The sequence below is a fragment of the Populus alba genome, chromosome 19 (genome assembly GCF_005239225.2).
Source record: "Populus alba chromosome 19, ASM523922v2, whole genome shotgun sequence".
NCBI classification, from domain to species: domain Eukaryota; kingdom Viridiplantae; phylum Streptophyta; class Magnoliopsida; order Malpighiales; family Salicaceae; genus Populus; species Populus alba.
In genome coordinates this window covers 18,122,124-18,144,412 of record NC_133302.1, presented here as the reverse complement: position 1 = coordinate 18,144,412, position 22,289 = coordinate 18,122,124, and the positions used below count along the sequence as shown (strand labels likewise).

The 22,289-nt window shown below is 36.2% G+C and overlaps 3 protein-coding genes across 5 annotated transcripts; 1 reads left to right on the top strand and 2 right to left on the bottom strand.

The window, feature by feature from the left end:
• Positions 1 to 2,632: 2,632 nt before the first annotated feature.
• LOC118056627 (beta-amyrin synthase) lies at positions 2,633 to 12,013 on the bottom strand. Its single transcript, XM_035068887.2, has 13 exons — positions 11,633 to 12,013; positions 11,083 to 11,270; positions 10,851 to 10,938; positions 10,554 to 10,742; positions 10,290 to 10,374; positions 9,488 to 10,203; positions 9,298 to 9,396; positions 9,123 to 9,179; positions 8,960 to 9,006; positions 8,564 to 8,885; positions 8,394 to 8,474; positions 8,183 to 8,266; positions 2,633 to 2,955 (listed from the first exon to the last, which is right to left on the bottom strand). Exons 1-13 carry the CDS (start codon positions 11,831 to 11,833, stop codon positions 2,833 to 2,835), a joined length of 2,280 nt encoding a protein of 759 aa, XP_034924778.1. The 5' UTR covers positions 11,834 to 12,013; the 3' UTR covers positions 2,633 to 2,832.
• Positions 12,014 to 16,362: 4,349 nt separating this feature from the next.
• LOC118056580 (MICOS complex subunit MIC10) lies at positions 16,363 to 19,089 on the top strand. Of its 2 annotated transcripts, XM_073407037.1 has the most exons (4): positions 16,363 to 16,611; positions 17,312 to 17,493; positions 18,703 to 18,733; positions 18,916 to 19,089. In XM_073407037.1, the coding sequence occupies exons 1-4, from the start codon at positions 16,500 to 16,502 to the stop codon at positions 18,942 to 18,944; spliced, it is 354 nt and encodes a 117-aa protein (XP_073263138.1). In that variant the 5' UTR covers positions 16,363 to 16,499; the 3' UTR covers positions 18,945 to 19,089. The 2 variants fall into 2 exon arrangements, with proteins under 2 accessions (XP_073263138.1, XP_034924718.1); XM_035068827.2 differs by lacking the exon at positions 18,703 to 18,733 and having other exon boundaries at positions 16,366 to 16,611.
• Positions 19,090 to 20,570: 1,481 nt separating this feature from the next.
• On the bottom strand, positions 20,571 to 22,289 carry LOC118056578 (uncharacterized). 2 transcript variants are annotated; one of them, XM_035068825.2, is made up of 3 exons: positions 22,001 to 22,289; positions 21,463 to 21,746; positions 20,571 to 21,225 (listed from the first exon to the last, which is right to left on the bottom strand). In XM_035068825.2, exons 1-3 carry the CDS (start codon positions 22,136 to 22,138, stop codon positions 20,697 to 20,699), a joined length of 951 nt encoding a protein of 316 aa, XP_034924716.1. In that variant the 5' UTR covers positions 22,139 to 22,289; the 3' UTR covers positions 20,571 to 20,696. The 2 variants fall into 2 exon arrangements, with proteins under 2 accessions (XP_034924716.1, XP_034924717.1); XM_035068826.2 differs by having other exon boundaries at positions 21,463 to 21,757; positions 22,001 to 22,139.

The window sequence follows — 22,289 nt, the reverse complement described above, 5'->3', positions numbered from 1 at the left end:
TAGTTATCTAAGGACTATATAATATCTTTCTTTTTGCAAATTTCAGCAGCTTTCATATTAATAATATTATTGAGTTTTGTTTGAAGCAAATGTGTTATTTGTTGTGACAAAGAAGAAAACCTAACTTATCAAGGTATAACTAACATTATTATTATTATTAACATCATCAGTATTATTAATATTAACATGATTATTATTACAATTATTATTGTTATTATTGTTGAAAAAAAATAAAACCATTAACTTGATTTGAAGGATATAATTGAAACTATAAAAACTTTGACAAAAAGATCAAGGAAAACAATAAGAAATCAAAAGAAAAGAGACCAAATTGAAATCACTATTATCATTGAAAGAACAAAAATCATAAAATTGATTTGAAGAATCAAATTGCAAGCCATAAGAACTTTGATAAAAGAGCAAAGAAAAAACAATTAAGAAAATTAAAAGTAAAGGGATTGAATTGAAATAAAAAGAAAGAAAAGAAAAGAAAAGAAATGAAAAAGAAAACAAAAAATAGAAAAACAAATAAAAGTGAAAACAAAAGAAAATATATAATTTATACAATAACTTACCTACCCGGCAACGGTGCCAAAAACTTGACACGATCAAAAGATTAATGTCTTATCTCAAATGTAGGAGTGTCAAAATAATAAATAACCCGACAAGATTGGGATCGAACCATATAGAGATGAACTATATAAATTATAAATAATATATATAATTTAACAAAGAGTTAAAAAGATTTTTGAGATGTGAGATTAATGTGAAGATTAAACAATGATAAAAACAGTTGTCAATGTTAGAGGATTCACTAATGGTATTAAAAGTAAATATAAATATAAACTCCTTTTATTACTCAACTAGAAACCACATATAAAGGAGGTTTCAATCGGATGATTTATCCTTAATAGTTTATTATAAATTTTAACAGATCATATTAATTATCTTAATTTTAGTAACACCATACTTTTAAATATTGTTAGGAATTCATGATGCTAACTTATGTTAACAACAAATCAAGTTCCTCTTATAACAACGATGTCGGTCGAAGACTATGAAAGATTAAACATTTATTGTACCAAGTGTTATACAACACAAATCTAGATTAATCATTTAACAAGCAATGTATTAAGAATTAGTAAGATAAAAATATAAGATATACTAATAACAAACTTTCTTGGATATAAACATTAAAGTCCATTTTGAGTTTATATTATGCTTATTCTAACACCATTAATGAAACCTTTTCACCTTGATATAATTAACTTAGCTAAACATAATGAAGAAGAAGAACATAAATAAACAAGATAAAAACATGATTATCATATAAGTTAACTAAATATAGGAAAGGAAATGAAAAGGCATAAACAAGATATTAATATAACATGAAAGAAAACTTAAATATTACAAAAATACAAAGAAAGAAAGCAAAAATATGGTCTTGATTTGAAAACCAAGATGCCTAAATATATGGCAAATGCCTCTTTTTATAGGTTAAAATTCGGAGCTATTGATTAGATGACTAACTATTTAGTTGGTGACCAAACATTGACTTAGTTGCTGGTTATTGACATTATTGGCTGGTCAAAACATCATTATTAACATCAGAATTTGAGCACATAGTCATATGAAAGTTGTGGAAAATTGTCTCAACTTTTCAACAAAAAAAATCATAGCTCATTTGAACTTCTAGAACTCGATAAATGGGCTAAACACTGAACAATGTCTGGGCTGCATGATAGATTTAGACATCTCTTTTGTTGCTAAGATTTGAACTTGAAAAAAGAAGATTTAAATCTTGGACTCTTTATAAAAATTTTAGGCCTATAACTTAGCTTTCCATCAAGATAAACTAGACCTAAATCCAAGGTCTACAACTTCAGTTATGATCCAATAATCGAACGGTATTCCAGTTTGAGTTGAACCATCAGCTTAGACCTCTATTTGTTTCTTCACTTTCAATAGTTAATCACATCAATCAATCCTTTGAGTTGTGCGATAAACCTGCATTTAAAATGAGCATTTACCATAAATTAAAGCTATCTTATATTATAAGACTTGTTACTATAAAACATGTTTAAGTTAGAGAATTTAATAATTTTTTAAGTGCAATATGGTGATATAAAGTCTTAATGAGAATGTATTTTTAAGTACTAATCAATAAACCAGTAACCAAATCTCGAAATTCACCACGAAGGCCCTGAAAGACATAAAGATTAAAGTCAGTGAGAGAGATAGGTATGCCCGCTGTGACTAGTTCGTCAAATAATCCCTTAGCTTTCTACAAGTAGAGAGTGACAATATCATCACCTTGACGAAGATCCTGGAGAGAGCCATGTAATTACATAATCCTAGAGTTGGATGGAGAGGCAAGGACATGTTCTAGGGTGCTCCAAACACTTGTTGAAGTTGGGTAGTCCACCACAAGGTGAAGAACATCAATGAAGAGGGATGAGAGTAAAGAACTAAGTATGAGTTGATCTTGTTGTTTCCATGTGAGAAACGTTTGGGAAGGGCCATAATTAATGTTGGCAAAGGCGGTAGTAGAGTGATTGGATAGATCAAGCGGAGATAACCACCTCTGCTATTTATTTAATTAGGGCAGTACATGTATTGCGGTGTAGCATACTATACACAATAAGTCAATACTTTAATAATACAATATTTCCAATTCTAACACATTCCATAATAACTTAAAATAAGCCCTGCCCCTGCCCCTGCCCCATCTGCATATGGGGTCTGTGCAGTTTCAACACCCATGATTTTCTTGCTTCTCTGCACAAACAACTCATATATCTATATCTTGTTGTAAAAAATCCCTTGATTGATTCAAAGCTTCTTGGATGGCAATGGAACATTTTTTCGGTATTCTGCCAGAGCCCACAAGGGGAAACCATTCTTATAGATAGGGTAGAGTAACGCGCAGTTATTCTTGAAAACTCCAGTAATTTCCTGCAGAAAATTCAGACAATGATTAAGCAAAATCAAGCCGCATTAGTTTTACCACGCGTGTCCATGGATTAACCAGGCTCTGATACCACTGATAAGATAGGATTTAGAGGAAGAAGAGATAGTAAGAGAAAAGGTGATTGTTTATTGATTGTCCCTTTCCCCTCGAAACAGTGAGCCTAAATAGGCCATTCAATACAACTGTAAACTAAATAATAGGAACTCCAGTAGTGGAGAGCTGAAGACTAGGGATGCTCTTACTAATCCCGTTTCTTATTCTCTGACCCATTCAATTACTTAATTAAACAATGAAATAAATTAAACAATGAAACAAACAAAACATAAAATAATTCCACGTAGACTTTCTCCATGCAGTAGTAGCAAGAGATCCACGTGTCCAATGCTCTTATCATTCCCTCTCCCTTGAATTCTCCTTGTCCACAAGGTTAAATTGAGGATAAGTTTTTGCAAATCACCACAAATTTTCCCACGAAGAATCTTCTGGTAATGCCCCCTTTTATTTCACCAAGATTTTCGTTCGTGGCCTGTATTTCCCCTTCTGGATAACCCTTCTATCAAGGACTGCTTCTGGTTCTGGCAACACCACAGCATCTGACGTAATTGGAGGAAGGGTGATCACCGTGTCCTTGGCTATATCTCCCCACTGTTTATTGAGTAAACTGACATGGAAAACATCATGTATGCGTGACCCTGTGGGAAGGTCTAATTTGTATGCCACTGGTCCAATGCGAGCGAGAACCTTGAAGGGGCCAAAAAACCTGGGTGATAACTTTAAGGAACTCCTGAAAGCTACCTTTTTTTGGCAGTATGGTTGCAATTTTAAGAACACATAATCTCCAACCTGAAATGTGACCTCCCGACGATGCAAATTTGCCCGAGATTTCATGCGTCCCTGTGCATCAATTAAATTCCGTCTGAGGTCCCGCAGGATGACCTCTCTTGTGCGCAACATTTGATCTACTACTTGAAGCTTTGTAGTTCCTGGTATATAGGAGATCATAGATGGAGGAGGGACCCCGTACACAACTTCAAATGGAGAAACCTTCGTTGTTGAATGAATGGTCGTGTTGTAACCATATTCAGCCCAAGCCAGCCATTCCATCCATGCCTTTGGGTGGTCGCAAGTGAAACAGCGCAGGTACTGTTCCAAGGTCCGATTAACCACTTCGGTTTGGCCGTCCGTTTGCGGATGGTAACTGGAGCTGTAGTTAAGTGCCGTGCCATGTAGCGTGAATAAGGACTTCCAGAAGGAGCTGATGAAGATTTTATCCCGATCACTCACTATAGAACGCGGCATGCCATGTAATTTAACCACATTATTTAAGAAACACTTCGCAACCGTCACTGCAGTGTAAGGACGTTTAAGTGGCATAAAATGGTTGTATTTGGAAAGCCGATCCACCACAACCATGATAACACTGTAACCTTGCGAAGATGGTAAGCCCTTGATAAAATCCATAGATATGTCCGTCCAAATGCGTTGGGGGATTGGGAGAGGCTGAAGTAACCTCGCTGGCCTTAAAGTTTCATGTTTACAACGCTGGCACACCTCACATTCTCTAATGAAGTTCTTGACAGATGTTCGTATGCAAGGCCATAGAAAGCTGGAGGAGATGCAGGTCAAGGTCTTCAAATAGCCAAAATGTCCACCTGCAGGGGATGAATGCCCATCGACCAAAACAACAGGTAACAAAGAGGATGTAGGACTCAAGTGTATCCTCCCTTTCTGCATCCAAACCCCATCTCTTTGAACCAGTTTTAAAGTGGGACTGGTGGCCACAGTGCTGTAATAGGGCTGCTGCTGGACTTCTTGTTGTAGAGTTTCCCACCAGTCTGTAATAGGAGCTGATATAGCGTGTAATTGTGCTGCTACCACGCGAGAGAGAGCATCAGCTCCCTGATTTTCCTTGCCCTTGTGATACTGAATACTGTAATCGAACCCCATAATCTTCGGCAGCCAACGGGCTTGAGAAGGCGTGGTAAGTCGTTGCTTAAAAAGGTACTTCAAGCTTTGATGATCGGTCTTGATCACAAAGGTTCTGCCCAATAAATACGGCCGCCATTTCCGCACTGCCTTCACTACTACGAGCATCTCCTTGTCATACGTTGACAGTAATCTAGCCTTGCCCTTTAAGGCCTCATTGTAATAAGCAATTGGCTGATTGTCTTGAGATAAAATTGCTCCCAAGCCATCACCACACGCATCACACTCCACTGCAAATTGCTGTGCAAAGTTTGGAAGTCGCAGAACAGGTAGGGACGTGAGGGCTTGCTTCAGTTTATTGAAAGCCATGAACGCCTCCTCAGACCAGCGAAACCCCTCCTTGGATAGGAGCTGATTTAATGGTGCAACTATGACACCAAATCCTCTCACAAATTTTCGGTAATATCCAGCCAAACCGAGAAACCCATGGACATCCTTGGGAGTTGCTGGAATGGGCCAATTTTGGACGGCTTGGATTTTGGCAGGGTCCACTGCTACTCCTTCGGTAGAAATGAGGTGGCCCAAATAACCCACGGTAAGCACTCCAAACTGGCATTTTGAGAGCTTTACATACAGCTGGTTGTCCGAGAGAATACGCAGCACTTGACGAAGATGTTGTAAGTGATCCATCCAAGACCTGTTATACACCAAAATATCGTCAAAAAATACCAATATAAATCGCCGTAAATGAGGGCGAAAGAGGTCATTCATGAGACTCTGAAAAGTTGTTGGGGCGTTTGTAAATCCGAATGGCATGACCACAAACTCGTAGTGACCTTCATGAGTGCGAAATGCGGTTTTTGGAATGTCTTCCGGCTGGACTCTAATCTGGTGATACCCGGAGCGCAAGTCCAGCTTTGAAAAGAGCTTCGTGCCATGTAATTCATCAAGCAACTCATCAATGACCGGAATGGGAAACTTGTCTTTAATTGTGATTTCATTGAGCGCCCGATAATCAACACAAAATCGCCAAGACCCATCAGCCTTTTTAATCAACAAAACCGGAGAAGAAAAGGGGCTGCGACTGGGGCGAATAACCCCAGATTGTAGGAATTCCTTGACCAATTTTTCAATCTCATTTTTTTGATAGTGCGGGTACCTGTAAGGCCGACTGTTGACTGGAGATTTATTGGACATCAAGGGAATTTGGTGGTCATGGCTGCGCGTAGGTGGCAGCGTTGTAGGCTCCTGGAAAACATGTGCAAAATCTGAAAGGATGAGATTGAGGTCAGGTGACCACGCTGAGGCTGTCTTTGGCATTGTCTCCGTTTCTATATGCACAAAATACCCCACACCTGATAAGTGGATCAACTCCTTATCACTTAGGGGAGCGAGTTTAGAGTTTGATAGTCCTCTCAATGTGTACGTCTGGCCTTCTTGTTTAAATGACATGATGAGCTTTTTGTAATCGGTCTTGATAAGGCCTAAAGTCTCCAGCCATTGCACTCCTAATACGGCTTTGCAGGCTGCCACTGGAAGCACAAAGAAGTCTGCGCGAACAATGATTCCTTGAATCGATAAAGAAAGGCCTAAGCACCGCCTAGTACACTCAATAATCTCCTTGTTCCCAACTGTGATATGGATGGTTTTGCTGCGAATAACATGTAGTCCCAATTTGGTTGCCGTGGACTGATCAATAAAATTGTGGGTGCTTCCCCCATCAATGAGCACTGTCACATCCGTGTTTCCTGCTCTACCAATGACACGGAAAGTCTGTGGGTGGTTTGTTCCCACCAGAGCATGAAATGACATCTCTGGAATGTCTTCCTCAAGCATCACAATCTCCATGTCCACATCGTCTCCTTCCTCCTGCTGCAAATCCACCATTATGAACAACTGAGGCCGTGAACAACGATGCCCGGGAACATATCGCTCATCACAATAGAAACACAACCCTTTTTCACGTCTCTCCCTTGCCTCCTGACCTGTTATCCGTCGAATAGGTGCAGTTGGGTGAGTTGTTTGTTGAGCCGGGGCAGGACCTAAGAGTCCCATGGTGTTTGTGTTTGGTGGTTTCGGCTAGAATGAAGGTGTTGTCGCTGGTCTGACTGGATTGTTGAATTTCCTTTGGAATTGATTTCGTTCTTCAATTAAATGAGCCACACTAATGGATTCGGAGAGAGTTTTTGGTTGCTTAACTCGAACATCCAAACGAATTTCATCTTTTAATCCCGCAATAAAACACCTCACCAGGAAATTTTCTGGGAGGTCATCAACCTTGTGAGACAGTTTCTCAAAGGCTTCTTGATATGCATTCATAGTCGTGGTTTGCTTAAGTCTGGACAATGCTTCTGACAGATCATCATACTCAGTTGGTCCAAAACGGTGGAGAAGGGCTGAGACAAACTCCTTCCAGCGTAATTGTCCCTTGCTTTTCGTATACCAACGATACCACTGCAAGGCGACACTCGACAGATGAAATGATGCCAATTGTACTTGTCGTGGAGCGTCAATGTTCTGGAACTCAAAGTATTGTTCTGCCTTAAATATCCAGCCAGTGGGATCCTCCCCTTCTCCAGAATAGGTTGGAAAATTCAACTTGACGGTAGTGTGGTTTTTGTCGGCATTGAAGGTTGCAGACGACCTGTCGTGAGAAGTACTTCCCCCAACAAAAGGATTTACTTCCCTCTCACTGGAACGATGGGAATGGGCGATCCTCATCGCTTGTAGCTCTGCCATGACTCCCTGAAGGGCGTCATTGACTCGATTGAAATTGTGATTCAATTCATCAAAATTGGCGTCGTGTTGTCCGAGAGTTTCTGTGATCTCAGCACGAAACTCCGCATTAGTTTTACCACGCGTGTCCATGGATTAACCAGGCTCTGATACCACTGATAAGATAGGATTTAGAGGAAGAAGAGATAGTAAGAGAAAAGGTGATTGTTTATTGATTGCCCCTTTCCCCTCGAAACAGTGAGCCTAAATAGGCCATTCAATACAACTGTAAACTAAATAATAGGAACTCCAGTAGTGGAGAGCTGAAGACTAGGGATGCTCTTGCTAATCCCGTTACTTATTCTCTGGCCCATTCAATTACTTAATTAAACAATGAAATAAATTAAACAATGAAACAAACAAAACATAAAGTAATTCCACGTAGACTCTCTCCATGCAGTAGTAGCAAGAGATCCACGTGTCCAATGCTCTTATCAAATTCAAGCTAATGGGATTAACAATAGCCATATCAGAATATATTTCGACAATAACTAGGTCATGACAAGATACCTGCTGAGGATAGCTACCATCTTCGACTTGAGAATTGATCAACAACTTTGCAGCACGGTGAAGTGGAGTGGGATCCCTATCCCCCTATTTCAAACAAAAATAATGACAGAAAGATTGCTATATGAACTGAAATTCCGAAAGAAGATTAGAATGATATATATGCAGAACCAAAGCAACTGGGAAAAGATGAGCTAGTTCATAAGGAACTGACCTGGCCAGCATGAATCAAACCAAGCATAGCCCAAGCTGTGTGCACATAAGTTGATCGGTGTTCTTCGAGAGGTGTGTATATCTGAAAAATGATACACAACATTAATCCATAATGAAAGTATTTTCCCTCCTGTCTAGGCGTAATTCAATTGCTGAAATGAATTCAACTACCTTGTTTGGGCAAGCGAGGTAGCTCTCACCCCAGCCACCGTCCGGAGACTGTACCCTGAGTAGAAAATCTGCACCTCTATGCATTGCTTGGTTGCTAGAGGAGGCTTTTCCGGCAGCTGCTAGACCCGCAAGTGCAAACCATGTGCTGTAAATGAAGCAAAGTCCCCAGTTTCCGTACCATGAACCATCTGGCATTTGAATCGTTTCGAGATACTCGACAGCTCTTCCAATGGAAGTCTCAATTTCTTTATTCCTATGTCCTGGGTACATCTTCATAAACATCACGAGTACTTGGATTGCAGATGATGTGCACTCAGCATAGCTGCATTGTATGACAACATTTATGGTACAAAATAACAAAAAAAAGAAGGAAAAAGATTGTATGAAAATTCCTACTCGTGCTCGATGACTATGTTCTCCAGGAATTCCATAGGATTGAGTTTCTAAGAACGCAAAAGACCATAAGAAAAACAAAAACAATTCAGTTGATATGATGGAGTTAATTGAAGACAATTTTGATTTTAAAAAGAAAAGGAAAAGATATTAGCATAGAAGTTACCTCTAACCACATTTCACCGCGAATAGGCTCCCAGGCTGCAAGACCACCTCTTGGTCCCTGAAATTAATTAAATTAAGATGAAGATCAAAATTCTGAAGCTGTTCTTTGAAAGAAAGGGAAGTGCAGAACAGTAAATTTGATAAGACAAAGAAGCTAAAACCAATCACTCACTCACCTGTAGTGAAAGAATGATATTGACAGCTTCAAAAATCATCCGAGGATCCAATTTCTCACCAATGTCTGCTGTAGGCAACATTTGAGCAAAGAGAACACACTGAACAAAAGAGGATAAAAATCAGTGCTACTTCATTTTACAAAAATGTTTTCAAAAAAGAAAAATTTGATATAGTCGATGTCATTTTAACCTTTAAAGCTTCTGCAGTACAATCAGAAACTTGCCATCCATGATCTTGATCGGAGAAAGTCCATGATCCTTTAGAAATGTGACGATACATGCCCCCGAAGTCACCTGCTGGGTTATCCACAACCTGACATTTCTTGATGAAATCAAAGGATTTAGCCAGTGTAGGCTTGATTTCTTCACCAAGCTCACTGGTATACAAAGCTTGAAAAGCAAACGTAGCATCCCACAACTGGCTACCAAAGCTCTGAACCTTCATTCCATCTTCTCCAACCCACAAGTAATCAGGAACCCTAGCAAGATGCCTCTTGAAAGCAACACCATCTGGATCCTCCACCCAACATGAAAGCATGCACAGCACCTTCTCTACACATCCAATAGTAATGTATCTGCTGCTCTCATCTTCATAGTGAATGTGCTTCATTGTCACTTCAAGAGCCTTCTTTCTGATCAACTGGTTAAAGGGCCAGCGAGTAAGAAGAGGTTCCGACATCAAATACAGACTGTCCCAAAGGAAGTCCTGAATCAAGGTATGTGGATAGTAAAGATCCTCCTTTGCACATAAATGTCTGACATGCTTCCACTTGACACTTTCGTAAGGCTGAAGGTACAGTTCTTCTCTCAGTGATAGAATCAGAGGTGTAATTGGCCCTACAAATCTTTTTCCATAGAGATATGACATTGGCATGTAAACCAATCGACTATAGCACCACATTTTTGCTGCATTTTATAACGGGGATCAAACTAATTATAAGCTTTATTGATTATATTCTTACATATTAATTAACTTCCTAATAAATAATTACCTGGATGAATAGGAAGGGTAGAAGGAAGAATCCAAAACTCTGGGGGCATTGGGTTGCATCCAAGCCAGTCAAATAGACCAAGAATCTACAACGAGTCAAATTTAAGAAGAAACATTAACACACTCACTTAAAGTATCTTATTTAATCACAGATTTAAGCCAGTCAAAAAGACCAAGAATCTGCATGCGTCTAAAATATAAATAAACAAATAAAAACCATCTTAGTTTTGTGAGATAAAAGCGTGTATTGTTAATTACAAAATACCGAAAGCCAAGTCTTGCCCCAAGAGGGAATGGAAGGGACACCACCACGGTCAAGAATCCATTTTCTTCCTCTTGCACAAGCTTCCTCATCCGGTCCTACCCCAAGCATACGTAGACAAATGTAGTTCAAGGTTGTGCAAAACATGTTGCTGTGACTTTCTATGTGCAGACCCCACCCACCATCTTCATTCTGCAACATATCATGTTAATTAAAGTGTTGATTTTGCATAATTAATTAGATCTATGATAAAGAAATTAACTTTTATTTCAAGTCATAAGAAATTAATTCATTAATTACCTGATGATTGTAGATGTAACGAAAGATTTCCTTGCGGTACTCAGGAGGGAACATGGTGTTGAGATGCCCAGTAATGTAGAAGCAAAAACACCTGCAATATTATTTGTCCTGAATAATTATTTCTCAATCGCCAAAGTCAGTCCATCCATCCATCTATATATATATATATATATATATATATTATTCTATTAAAATATGAATTAGCATAAAGACATAAAAAAGATATATACTTACAAAAGGAGGAAGGAAAAAAAGGACCCCGGAATTTTCAGCAGGCCAGTGGCCATCGCTTGCCTGCAAAGCTGAAAAAAAGTTGGCTGACCTCCTTAATGCTGCTGTGGTCTTTTCATATGTCACCGCCTCACCATCCTCAACTCTCACTGCAGGAATTGTTTGCTTGAAATTTTTCTCCCTCAGAATCTGCATGGATCATTCATGTTTTTTGCATTCAATTAATAGCCCTTTTTGCAAGATGTTACCATATCATATTTTTACTGCAGTTAATTATCATACCATATAAAAAATGACCACAGATATTACATTACATTACCAAAAAAAAAAAAAAACACCTAAAAGAGATAGAGAATTCTTTGTTCACAGTCTAACAAAATATCATGGGGTTATCGCGATTTTTCCTGACTTGATTTTGAGTTTTAAAGCTTATTTGATATCATGAGATTCTAATTGTGTTTATTAAATATTTATTGGTGAAAATAAATTGAAAATGGTTTATCGGATAAGAAAACATATTCTTGTTGTTGTTAGCTACATGGAGGAGGTACCTGATATTGCCAGAGAAGGTCAGAGCTGGGCTTGACCTTAGAGCGGTTTTTGGTAAAATTCCGGCGAGCCTCCTCCACCTGTTCACGCTCTTCAGGAGTTCCAGCATTCCGATCATACTCCCATATCTGCCTTCCAACAAAATCATTTGTGCTGAATATGTAAGGGTTGCTCCCTTTCTCTGCAATCTTTAGCCTCCACATCCTCTCTTTCTTCCCCTCTCTCTGGCTATCTATCTATATAAAACTTTATAAACAGAGTGGTTGAAAATATGATTATTGTTATTTTTTAAAATATATTTTATTTAAAAATATATTAAAACAATATATTTTTTTATATTTTTAAAAATCAATATCAATACATCAGATCTATACATCAGATCTGAAAATATTTAAAAAATATTAATTTATATTGTGAGGTAGGTATCTTCATGTTCGCCTCCTTTCATCTTTATGTTAGATTTTCTCATGTATCTGTTGGTGAGAAAGACAATCGGCGCTTGATTTTAGATCGGTGCTTGGAGACATTGATGCATGTTTGTGAACCTATATAATCTCCTGTTCTTTATATGTTACAACAGCAACTGTTGTAATTTCACTTTCGCTTTGTTTCTTCAATTTTCAGGGAGCTATTTCTCTTATATCAGAATTACTTGCTGGTTCGTTTTGACTTTTCTACCTACCAAGACTCGTAGTTTCTTCTTTTCTTTTTTTTTCTTACAAATCATGGGTCCTTTATGTTTTGATATAGAAATGAATTTTATTGAGATATTTATGCCTATATTTTTATGTTGCTTTTTTTTTTTTGGTAACCCGGGGTGTCCGAGCGAGCTTACACGCACCATGACTATTCCCCGGGCCCACTGAACATCCTGCAAGCCCAGTGGGCAGGTAAGACACCGCGGGGGTGACAGGCTGGTATTCTTGAGGATCGAACTCAGGACAGTCGCAAGACAAACCTTGCAGTTGACCACTGAGCTAAACCCTTAAAGTGTTATATTTTTATGTTGCTTGCTCTTATACCTAGTAGCATATGGATCTTACTGTCAGAAATGCCTTGCTTAAAAGGTAGCATCCAACGTGCTTGGATTCGAGACTTGTTTAGCAAATCTTGTTTAAGAGGTCGCATCTGTGTTTGAAGTATAACGAAGGAATAACTTGTTTAGTAATGCTAAAACATAGTTTACTGTGCTTGTGGAATCCATGCAAATTTTATTTAAAATGCACGTAAATAGTAGAGTCATTATTCACCGTTCCAGCCGGATCGGATCTAGTCCAAAGTTAAATGTATTGAACTAGGCTCGATTGAGTTAAAAAAAATCAATTTTTATTTTTATTTTTAATTGTGTTTTATTTGAAAAATTAGAAGGGCATCGCTTGATGACGTAGCATTTATAGAATTTGATCACAATTTTAATTTTATTTTTGATGATATTTTACTTGATATTATTGCACGCTTAAGAAACTAAAGAAACTATAGTCCTTATCGGATGGATTTCGTACGTAATGAAATTGTAAATCGTTTAATGGAACAATAAACAATATTTGATATCAGTATTATTTATTTCATAATATAATAGCAGTAGTTAAATCTACAATATTTAAATTAAAAACCATCAATATATATATATAAATTTATTTAACCAAACACATTAAACTATTTTTTGTTCAACCTTAATTTTAATCACAATTTTAACCAAATATATATAAATATTAAACAACTTCAACCAAAAATACTTTTGTTTAAATCACAATTATAAAAGCTACTATAATATTAAACCTAGTTTTCTTTTAAAATTAGGATGTTTGAAGATTCTACTTTTTCCATGGCATCGACACCTCTAGTTACCTTGTGTTTTTTATTTTTATTTTTTAAAAAAGCATTAATGATTGCCATTTTCTTAACAAGCAGCTAAAATGATTTTTGTTTTTTTTCTCATTTGATTGAACCCTTGGGATGGTGTTACGAGTATTTTGAGAGGCTATCATGATTGTGTATTTAATTCATTGCCACCACATCTTTTTTTTCTTTTTTCTTTTTTATCACCTCTTTATCGCATCTTCAATCTATAAGAATTGCTTGTTGGTTTGTTTTGGCTTGCCTGCCCAAAGAGATTTGCATCTTTTCCTTTTTTACAATCCTCACTTTCATCTGTCGAACATATTCAGATCAAGCAACATGGATGATCTCAAAAGGAAAAAATGCAAATAGGAATATTATCTCAAAAACAAATTCATGTACTAGAAGGGAAAAATGCAAGTAGGAATATAAATATTTATTCCTTTGGTCCAAGTTATTATTATATTTTATATTTGTTATACCTTAATTTTCCCGACAAATGTTTCCCTAGTGAAATTAGATGCATAACATCCAAATATTATCCTTGTGAATATCTTGGACTTTGACATTTTGTACACCCTTTTTCTCTTTCTAATCTGCTCCCCTGCTTTTCAATGTATTTGTTTTCTACCTTTTTTGTGTGTTTAGTGTTGATCTTAGCTCTTTTTTTTTTCTATAAAAAAAATCTCATCCATGTTTATCCAAAATTTATCTATTACTCATAATAAACATAGAAAAAAAGAAAAGAAAAGGTGTCCAAAATATGAACAGACAAGATAATTAAAGATTATTTTGGAGTGTTTAATATTGTTGTAATGATTGTTTTTTAGCACCCAAATCTTTTTGCTTTAATTTATCAACAAAACATGAAACAAACAGTTAAAAACTTATGTTTTTTTCCCCCTCTGTCGGTATCTTTAGATATTATCCACAGCAACAATGGTGTCTTTTTGGAAGCGATGGCCCATGATATGGCCGACAAAGAAGTAGCTGATGCATTTTGACCACGTCTATAGCCGTTTAAACTTTAAACCACAACAGGGTTAATTAGCTAAATTCAATTTGTTTTTGTGTGTAAATAATGTTTTTTAAAAAATAATAATTTTTTTATTATTATTTTATATGATTTTAAACTGTTTTGAAATCTTGATGTTAATAATAAATTTTACAAAGCAAAAACAATTATTTTAATATATTTATAAATAAAAAAACATTTAAAAGATAACGGCTATCACAAAAATAAATTTTGCTTTAGTGCTAAAAGTGTTAATTGAAACAGCAGTGCCTTCTTCTACGTTTATGACTCTTCAATTGCTTGATGTCTTGATCACATACTGAATGATTTAGGCTCTCCCTCCTTCCTTCCTTTAAGTTCCATACTTCAGGGACTGCATACCTCCCACTTGAATTGTGCTCGTTCAATTCCAGTTACTGCACAAGAACAAAATTATATGATTAGTTAAATAGCTTCTATTTTTTATATTAGATCCGGTATATAATTGTATTTTAAATTTTGATTTTGTAAAAGTTAAAATAACTAAAGATATTTGTTTATTTATTTTATATGAAAAAATCTATTTTATAACAGTTTTAACTAGATATATATATTTTAAAATCTACTTTTTAAACCAATAAATAAAACTAATTTTGAAAGAATTATAATTACAAAAGCTACACAAAATTATACACACACATGTAGAGTTGGTCATAGACCCATTTCTCCAACACTCCATGAAGACATAGGGTTCATTTCACTTCCATTTCTCACAATCAAAGACAACTTTATTTTCTTAAATGGGCCATCCAAAGCCCAGATCTTACCTTAACAATAAACATTGGATTCACATTCAATATAAAGACTCTATTACATAAATTATTATTATACAAAACTCTAAACTCTAAATGTTATGGCTAAACTATTATATGCGCAAAACATTCTCATGTTTTACTATGAACACATTGTTAAAAAAAAATAAAATTAAAAGGACAATTTTAGTATTCAAATTTTTTTATGCAATTGCATTTTTTTGGGTTAAATTAAAAAATAATTGAATCAAATTTGTTAACTAAAAATAAAGTTGAAAGAAAAAAAATCAAAGTAAAAAAGGCCTCACAAATTGATGATGATCTCAAAATTCTCATAAAAAATTTAACTTATTCCTTAAACTTTCTAAATTGTACCTATTCAGTCCATAAAAATTTTTTCAATTCAATTTTGATATAAGATATAAAAATTTATTTGTATAATTTTTTTTAATTCTTAGTTTGAAAGAGAAGAGAGAAAGAGAAATGGCTAAATTCATGCGGTTGAGAGAAAAAATCAATATTAACACTAAGATGGCAACATCAAATTAGACATAATTACCATACATATTGCTAAAGAAGAAAAAGAGCACCGAGGTGCATAAAATAACACGACATATTAAATTTTTTCACCACCAAAATCAACAATACAAGTCACTTGAAGGCGGTGAAGTAACAACATTTTTTGTTTTTTATATATCAAAAAATAACATCAGACCCAAATAATTATTGCTAAAAAACCAACCATCTTGAAATGATGAATTCTCCGTTGGAAAGATGCATATCCATTGCACTGCTTTTATAAAAAGTGAAAAACCAAGAATATCTCTAACCATAATTAAGTGAAATTTTGCTTTTAATGGCACTAAAATAAATTCATTATAAAAAAGTTTATAAAAGAAATAAAAATATCCTTTAATAATTATAAAATGATAAATGAATCATTTGAAAATATAAATCTACCCCATGTGCCGATTCAAATGGATTTTTTAGAGATAAAAATATAATTCCACTGTTATAATCAAACAGTGAATTACGTCTACCAGTGATTTTCCTATGTTAATTAATTAATTAATAGAAAGGAGGGCTTACCAAAAAGAAGAGACAAGGTGCAGCAAACAGAAGCAAGGAAGAAAGAGAAAGAAAGAGAAAGAAAGGCATCAAGGAAAACCCTTGTTTGGTTCCCTTCAACTCAAAACCGAAGAAGAAGCGATAGAAATAAAATCAATGGCAGAGAAAACCGACGTGAATGCTAAATGGGACGCGTGTCTCGATCTGTCTGTCCGTCGCGTCGTTTACTCTTCCTTGGCCGGTGCCTTTGGCGGTCTTCTCCTCTTCAGTCAGTCTCTCCCTTTTTCTTCTTTCGTTATTGTTAATTAATAAATATATATATCCCTTTTCCTTAGTTTATTTTGCAGATATTTGTTACTGCCACCTTAATTGCTCTGTGTGCAGTCTGGATTTTTGTGCTAATTTACAGTCATGATGATATTTTCTTTGCCCAAATTCTCCAATGCTGTTATTTTAGTTGAGAACCCAAAATTCTTCAATGCTGTTATTTTGGTAGATAACCCCGATTCTCTCTTTGGATTTTAGTGAAAGTGGCTTTCATTTTCTGCATTTTTTTATGGATAATCCAATGCTTCTAATTGAAATTTGCTCTCTCTCTATGCTTTGAGTGACCCGTGTTATGAGTTTTGTGAAAATTGATGATTTTCTTAATGGTAAATTTGTGGGGGTACTGTGTTTTGTTCCTTAATCCTTAAAATTTCCAATGATCAACCTTGCATTTATCTAAAAGAATCCCTAAAATGCAAACAGCAAAACCTTTCTGTAGTGCTGCATCTTTAAGTTCTGCGTATCTGAATGGTTTAGATAGTTTAGTAATTAGACGCCTCACATTTAATGCTTGATGTGAAAACGTGGTCTATTGCAATGACAGTTCAACTCTTATGTTTTGTTGACTGGTCACTGCATTTTTTTCCCTTTATCGAGGATTCAAATTGTTTATTGTGATCATTTAAAAAAAAAAAAAATAGGGTCCCCTGTGTCCCGTTGGGCATCTGTGGCTTTCGGTGCTGGAGTAGGCATTGGGTCTTCGTACACGGACTGTTGTCGTATTTTTCAGGGATCACCTGCAAAGATGGAATGTCCCAAGAAAACATCAAGTGCTCACAAGGAGTTAACACCTCTGAATACTCCCAGTGTTCCTGCTTCTCAGGTATGCTGATGATAACAAAAAATATTCCATAAATAAAATTTTTCCACTCTTTTTGTACTCCTTTCACTGATACTTTTGTAGTCTTTGATGTATATTTTGTGAACATACTGCTATATATTATTCTCCATGGGTTATTTATCCAGTGGCAATGGTCCTTATAATGTGCTCGTGCCTGAGAAATGACATTTATGTAAATATTGCAAGGAACAAAATGTCTTTCTGAATTTGATTGAATATTCACTATATGAACTTTCATAAAAAGAATTGTCATATTTACCATTCTCATATGAGATGGACTTGGTATTGTTATTTTATAACTAATCACTTGATACAAGGACCTTTCACACCAGGAACCTTAATGTATGTGCATCTTAATGAGTTCATTTGAAATTTTTTCTGTTATAACGATAAAGAAAAAAAAGAAAGATTGAACAGGGTGATGTTATAATTTATCTATTTATGAAAATTGGAAGAATTTTTTCTTAATATTTCACACGATCCCTTAATTTTGTTGTGTGTTTGGCCTCTTCTTTACTGACACTACTACACAATTCCCGTCTAGAATCATGATGGCACATGGTATGTTAGCATGTCATATCTGTATAGCTTTTAATCTAGTTTTGACACAGGCAGGATTTTCTTAATATTCATTTTGCATGTGTGGGTTTTTCTTATGGCCACCATAAGTATATTGTGCCAAGACCTTCAGGCATTGTCTCTCATTTTTTTTCACAATTGGCTGTTATGATATGAATTTTGCAGGTTTCTCAGTTTACCATTGTGTGTTGCACTCATTCTGCCTACTTTATCTTGATAACCTTAGTCTCAGTACACATGGCAGCAAAACGTTTTCGAGAATTATGACAAAGATGTAAATTTAATTTAATCAGCTGATCTAATCTCCACCAAAATGTTTGCATATCAATTTAGACTAATATTGTGCATAGCATTGAGTGACTTTGTTCATGCTCACTAATGAGGTCATAAGTTTTATGCATTTGATTTAGTTTTCTGAAATGATATTATAGCCATTTATTTCTAGTATGATCCCATGCAGCTGTACGTCGACTACATTGTTCACACATTCATGATCTTTTGGAATTGAATTTGGTTAAGTTAGAATAATGTTATATATGTATTGTGAAAAATATAATTTAACCGGAGTTTTGTTGATTTCTTACAATTCCTTGTAAAAATTCATACGGCCAGCTCAATAATAATGATGAAGAATCTGAACCGGGTGAATTTTTTTATGTTTATGCACCAACTGAAGCGAGCTTGGTGACTTCAGTGGATTATTGCATTGTTAAATTGTGATCTATAAGATCTGTTGGATCTTTACTTGTGATTTTTTTTTCAAATCATGTTTATCATAAGAATCTGCATGACGAGTCTGTTTACATGGTGCTCTTTTGTTTCCAGGATGGCCAGGAATGAGAAATGCTATATGAAGCTATCCTCAAGTTGCTTGGTTACAGATCAGAATTTTCTTAAAAATGAGATTGCTGTTGTCCTTTTTCCCGGGTGGCTTTTGAAATTGTAGAATGAACATTGTCCTTGATGGCTACACTGTTAATCTACTCCAAATTTCCAATAGATTGTTACCTTCTGTCCTGTAATTCAATCAGGGTAATTGGTAAAGTTTTAATACCAACAAAACGAAAGAAATAATTGACCCGGGTGAAACCATAAGGTGGAGATCTTATATGCAAAGTTTTTTTTTTTTTTAAAAAAGTTAAAATCTTACAGAAAACTGTTGCGGATGCAATTTACTTTCAATCTCGTTGTAATGTACGATCTCCTGTCATACTGTGACTTGCTTGTTGATGGATGTAGCAGGATATATCTTTTTGGTTACTCAGGAAAGCAAAGGTGAAGATTGATGGATGTGTAATTTGCATCTGATTCCCCCCCCCCTCCCTTTTCCTTTCATCATAATCTGTGTTGTCATACATATTGTACTCTTCGAACTCCAGGATCTTAAAAACCCAATCACCAATGTGTTGAGAACTGCTTGCACCTGCCAGATTTGATTGCACTATTAGGGATGGGTATTGTCCGAGCTATCGGGGTCTTCATGTTACAAGTTCAGTGAAATTCTTATTATGATCAATGAAAATTAACTCCACTCATTCTCACTGAATGACAAGATTTTGAGCTTGGTAAACAGCTTTTCTACCATGCCACTTGGGCTAATTATTTTTATCAACTTGTTTTTGTAAATGAGGCCAATCAAATTGGTTTGTCTACTGGATTCCCCCGTCATAAATGTTGAAAGTGACGCTGATTAATGCGAATGATCATGAACATGAGCTTAACTCTAAAAATGGAAGGAAAGCTGCTAGCAACTGGTTGGCGTATGGGTGAATTTCTATGTTGTGCTGCTACTTTGTCAGAAAAGGAAGAAAAAACAGGAAAAAAGCAACGTTAAAAGAAACACAGGAGAAAAACCATTTCCTGTGAAGAAGGTACAAATTCTACCCAAAGGCACACTCACAAGTTGAGGAAAACATATTTCCAAGAGAGTAGATGCGGTCAGGTTCGTATAGAAGATGGGATTCTAACCTGAAATGGGAAAAAACAGGTCAAAGGTTTTCTATCTTGATAGATGTTGTCCTAGAATTTGATATCCTTATATTAGGTTTATGGTGTCCTGTCCTAAGAAAACAATTTGGCAGGTCATTTGAATGTTAGTTGATGCTCGTTACAGAAAGAAGAATCACAGGGATCAGTGGCCACTGGACCAAAATGCAGCCGCCTGACAAAAAGCACCCGTGAAAGTAAACGAAGTCCAACGCAAATCTTTGCTGACTTCGATGAACACCATGGATACTATCACTATGGTACTATAGCTTACGCCAGGGAAATAGTTCAAAATATTTGGAATGCACTCGTGATGACATGCAAAGAGGGAGTGGAACCAGGATCTGCTCAAGCTACTGTTGTTCCTGGATGGCATTCTAGCTTACACTAAACTTCGTGCAAAAACTACTCCTGTACTTGGACAAAGTAGATAGGGCATCTAATCTGTTAGACACTGGAAGTTCTCCAACTCTAGCAGCAGCCTGCCATACGAGTAACACCAAGAAATCATCGGCCATCCTGTACATGTAATGATGAAACACCATCATATAGCACCGGAAGATTTTGTACCGGCAGTCATGAGTACAGTGAATATACAATGGACATTCATGAACTTGCTATCAGTTTTGTGTAACCAAACCATCATGCAGCCATTTTCTAATGATTGTAAAAGCCTCGTCTGCATCTTTGTCTTCTTCAGGAGAGTTTGGTCGATGGGCAAAACCATGACCTCTTCCCTCAAAAATCACCACCTTTGATCCCTGGCCAATGCTCTTCTCAAAATCTTTCAAGACACTGACTGTGCATAGAGGGTCATTATCTCCTGAAATAAACAACACAGGAATCTTTATGGAGGAGGCTAAAGATGGGTTCATCCTTGTACCATAGAAGGAGACCCCAGCGCCAAACATTGCTCCCTGGTCTCTGGATAACGCATCTATCACTCGGCCTCCTCCGAAGCAAAATCCAATTATGCCAAGCTTCTTTGAGATTCCTGCAGCTAAAAATTCATCAACCATCCATTTTGCTGATGTATCAATGTCTTTTGCGACCCTCTGTGGTTCCTGTTTTGTGATCCATTGTTCCAACAAAGTCATCGGCTGGTCTTTCGTCCACGGATCCCCACGAAACAAGTCTGGAATTAGAACGCTTCAATCCAAATAAATAAACACAAGTTACGGAAGCTTCAAAGAGTCAATTGCAACTTGTGATGAAAATGAATTCTAACCGTGACACAGACATAGGTATAGCAATTACAAACATATGATTGATGTCATGTCTGTGCCTATCAGAGGAAAAACAATATCAGTAAATTGTGTTTGCAACATGACAGGAATATGGACATTATCAGGAAATTAGCTGTCAATTCAAGGTAAAGCAACTTACTTGTAGCCATTACAGGCGACACGATACGCAAAGTCTCTTGTAGATGAATCTTCGAACCCAAAAATATCAGACAAGAGCAATATACCAGTTCCATTATTATTCTTCATTGCCTTCAACAGATAAGCATCGATGCTATCATCACCTTCCCCTATTGAAATTTCCAATCCACTGACTAACTCGCAAGCTTCATCATCTATATCATCTTCGATTTTCAATAGGCTGGAAGAAGCTCTGCAGGCAGTGTTCCCTCTACATGATCTCAAAAGGTTTACACTGCATTTTCTCTGAGCATAAACTGAAGCTTTAGAGTCAGAAAGTTGTATTTTTCCAACATGAAACAACTTCAATTTTAACATTTTTGCAAAAGCTCAATAAAATATGGAAAACTGTACCGAAATACAGCATTCATAGTGCCAAATAATCAAAAAGCTGTTTTCTGGTAGCTTGATTCAGTTATTGTATGCGTGATATGTGTAAATAGTAGGGCATGCGTTCTTAGTTAAAGAAAGAGCACTGGAAAAAGAGAGAATGAACGTACAGGAAGAAGAGGAGAACACTTTGAAACGAAGTGAAGCCGGTTGCTGTGGCTGTAGTGGTGGTGGAGTGATGGCTTTCTGGAGGTGCCTGTGGTGGTGGTGACTGAGAATGCAAAGGAGGAGATTGAGACAAATCCCATGTCAGTGGCTCTCCCGTCTTACTTTATTAGAGAACAGATAAAGAAAAGAGAAACAGAATGTTGCAACAGTTCATGATATGAAAAAATCATCCCAGTTGCTTCCTTTTCAGGTCAGATATTTCTTTCTGTTTTTTGGAGCTTTCTGTAAACA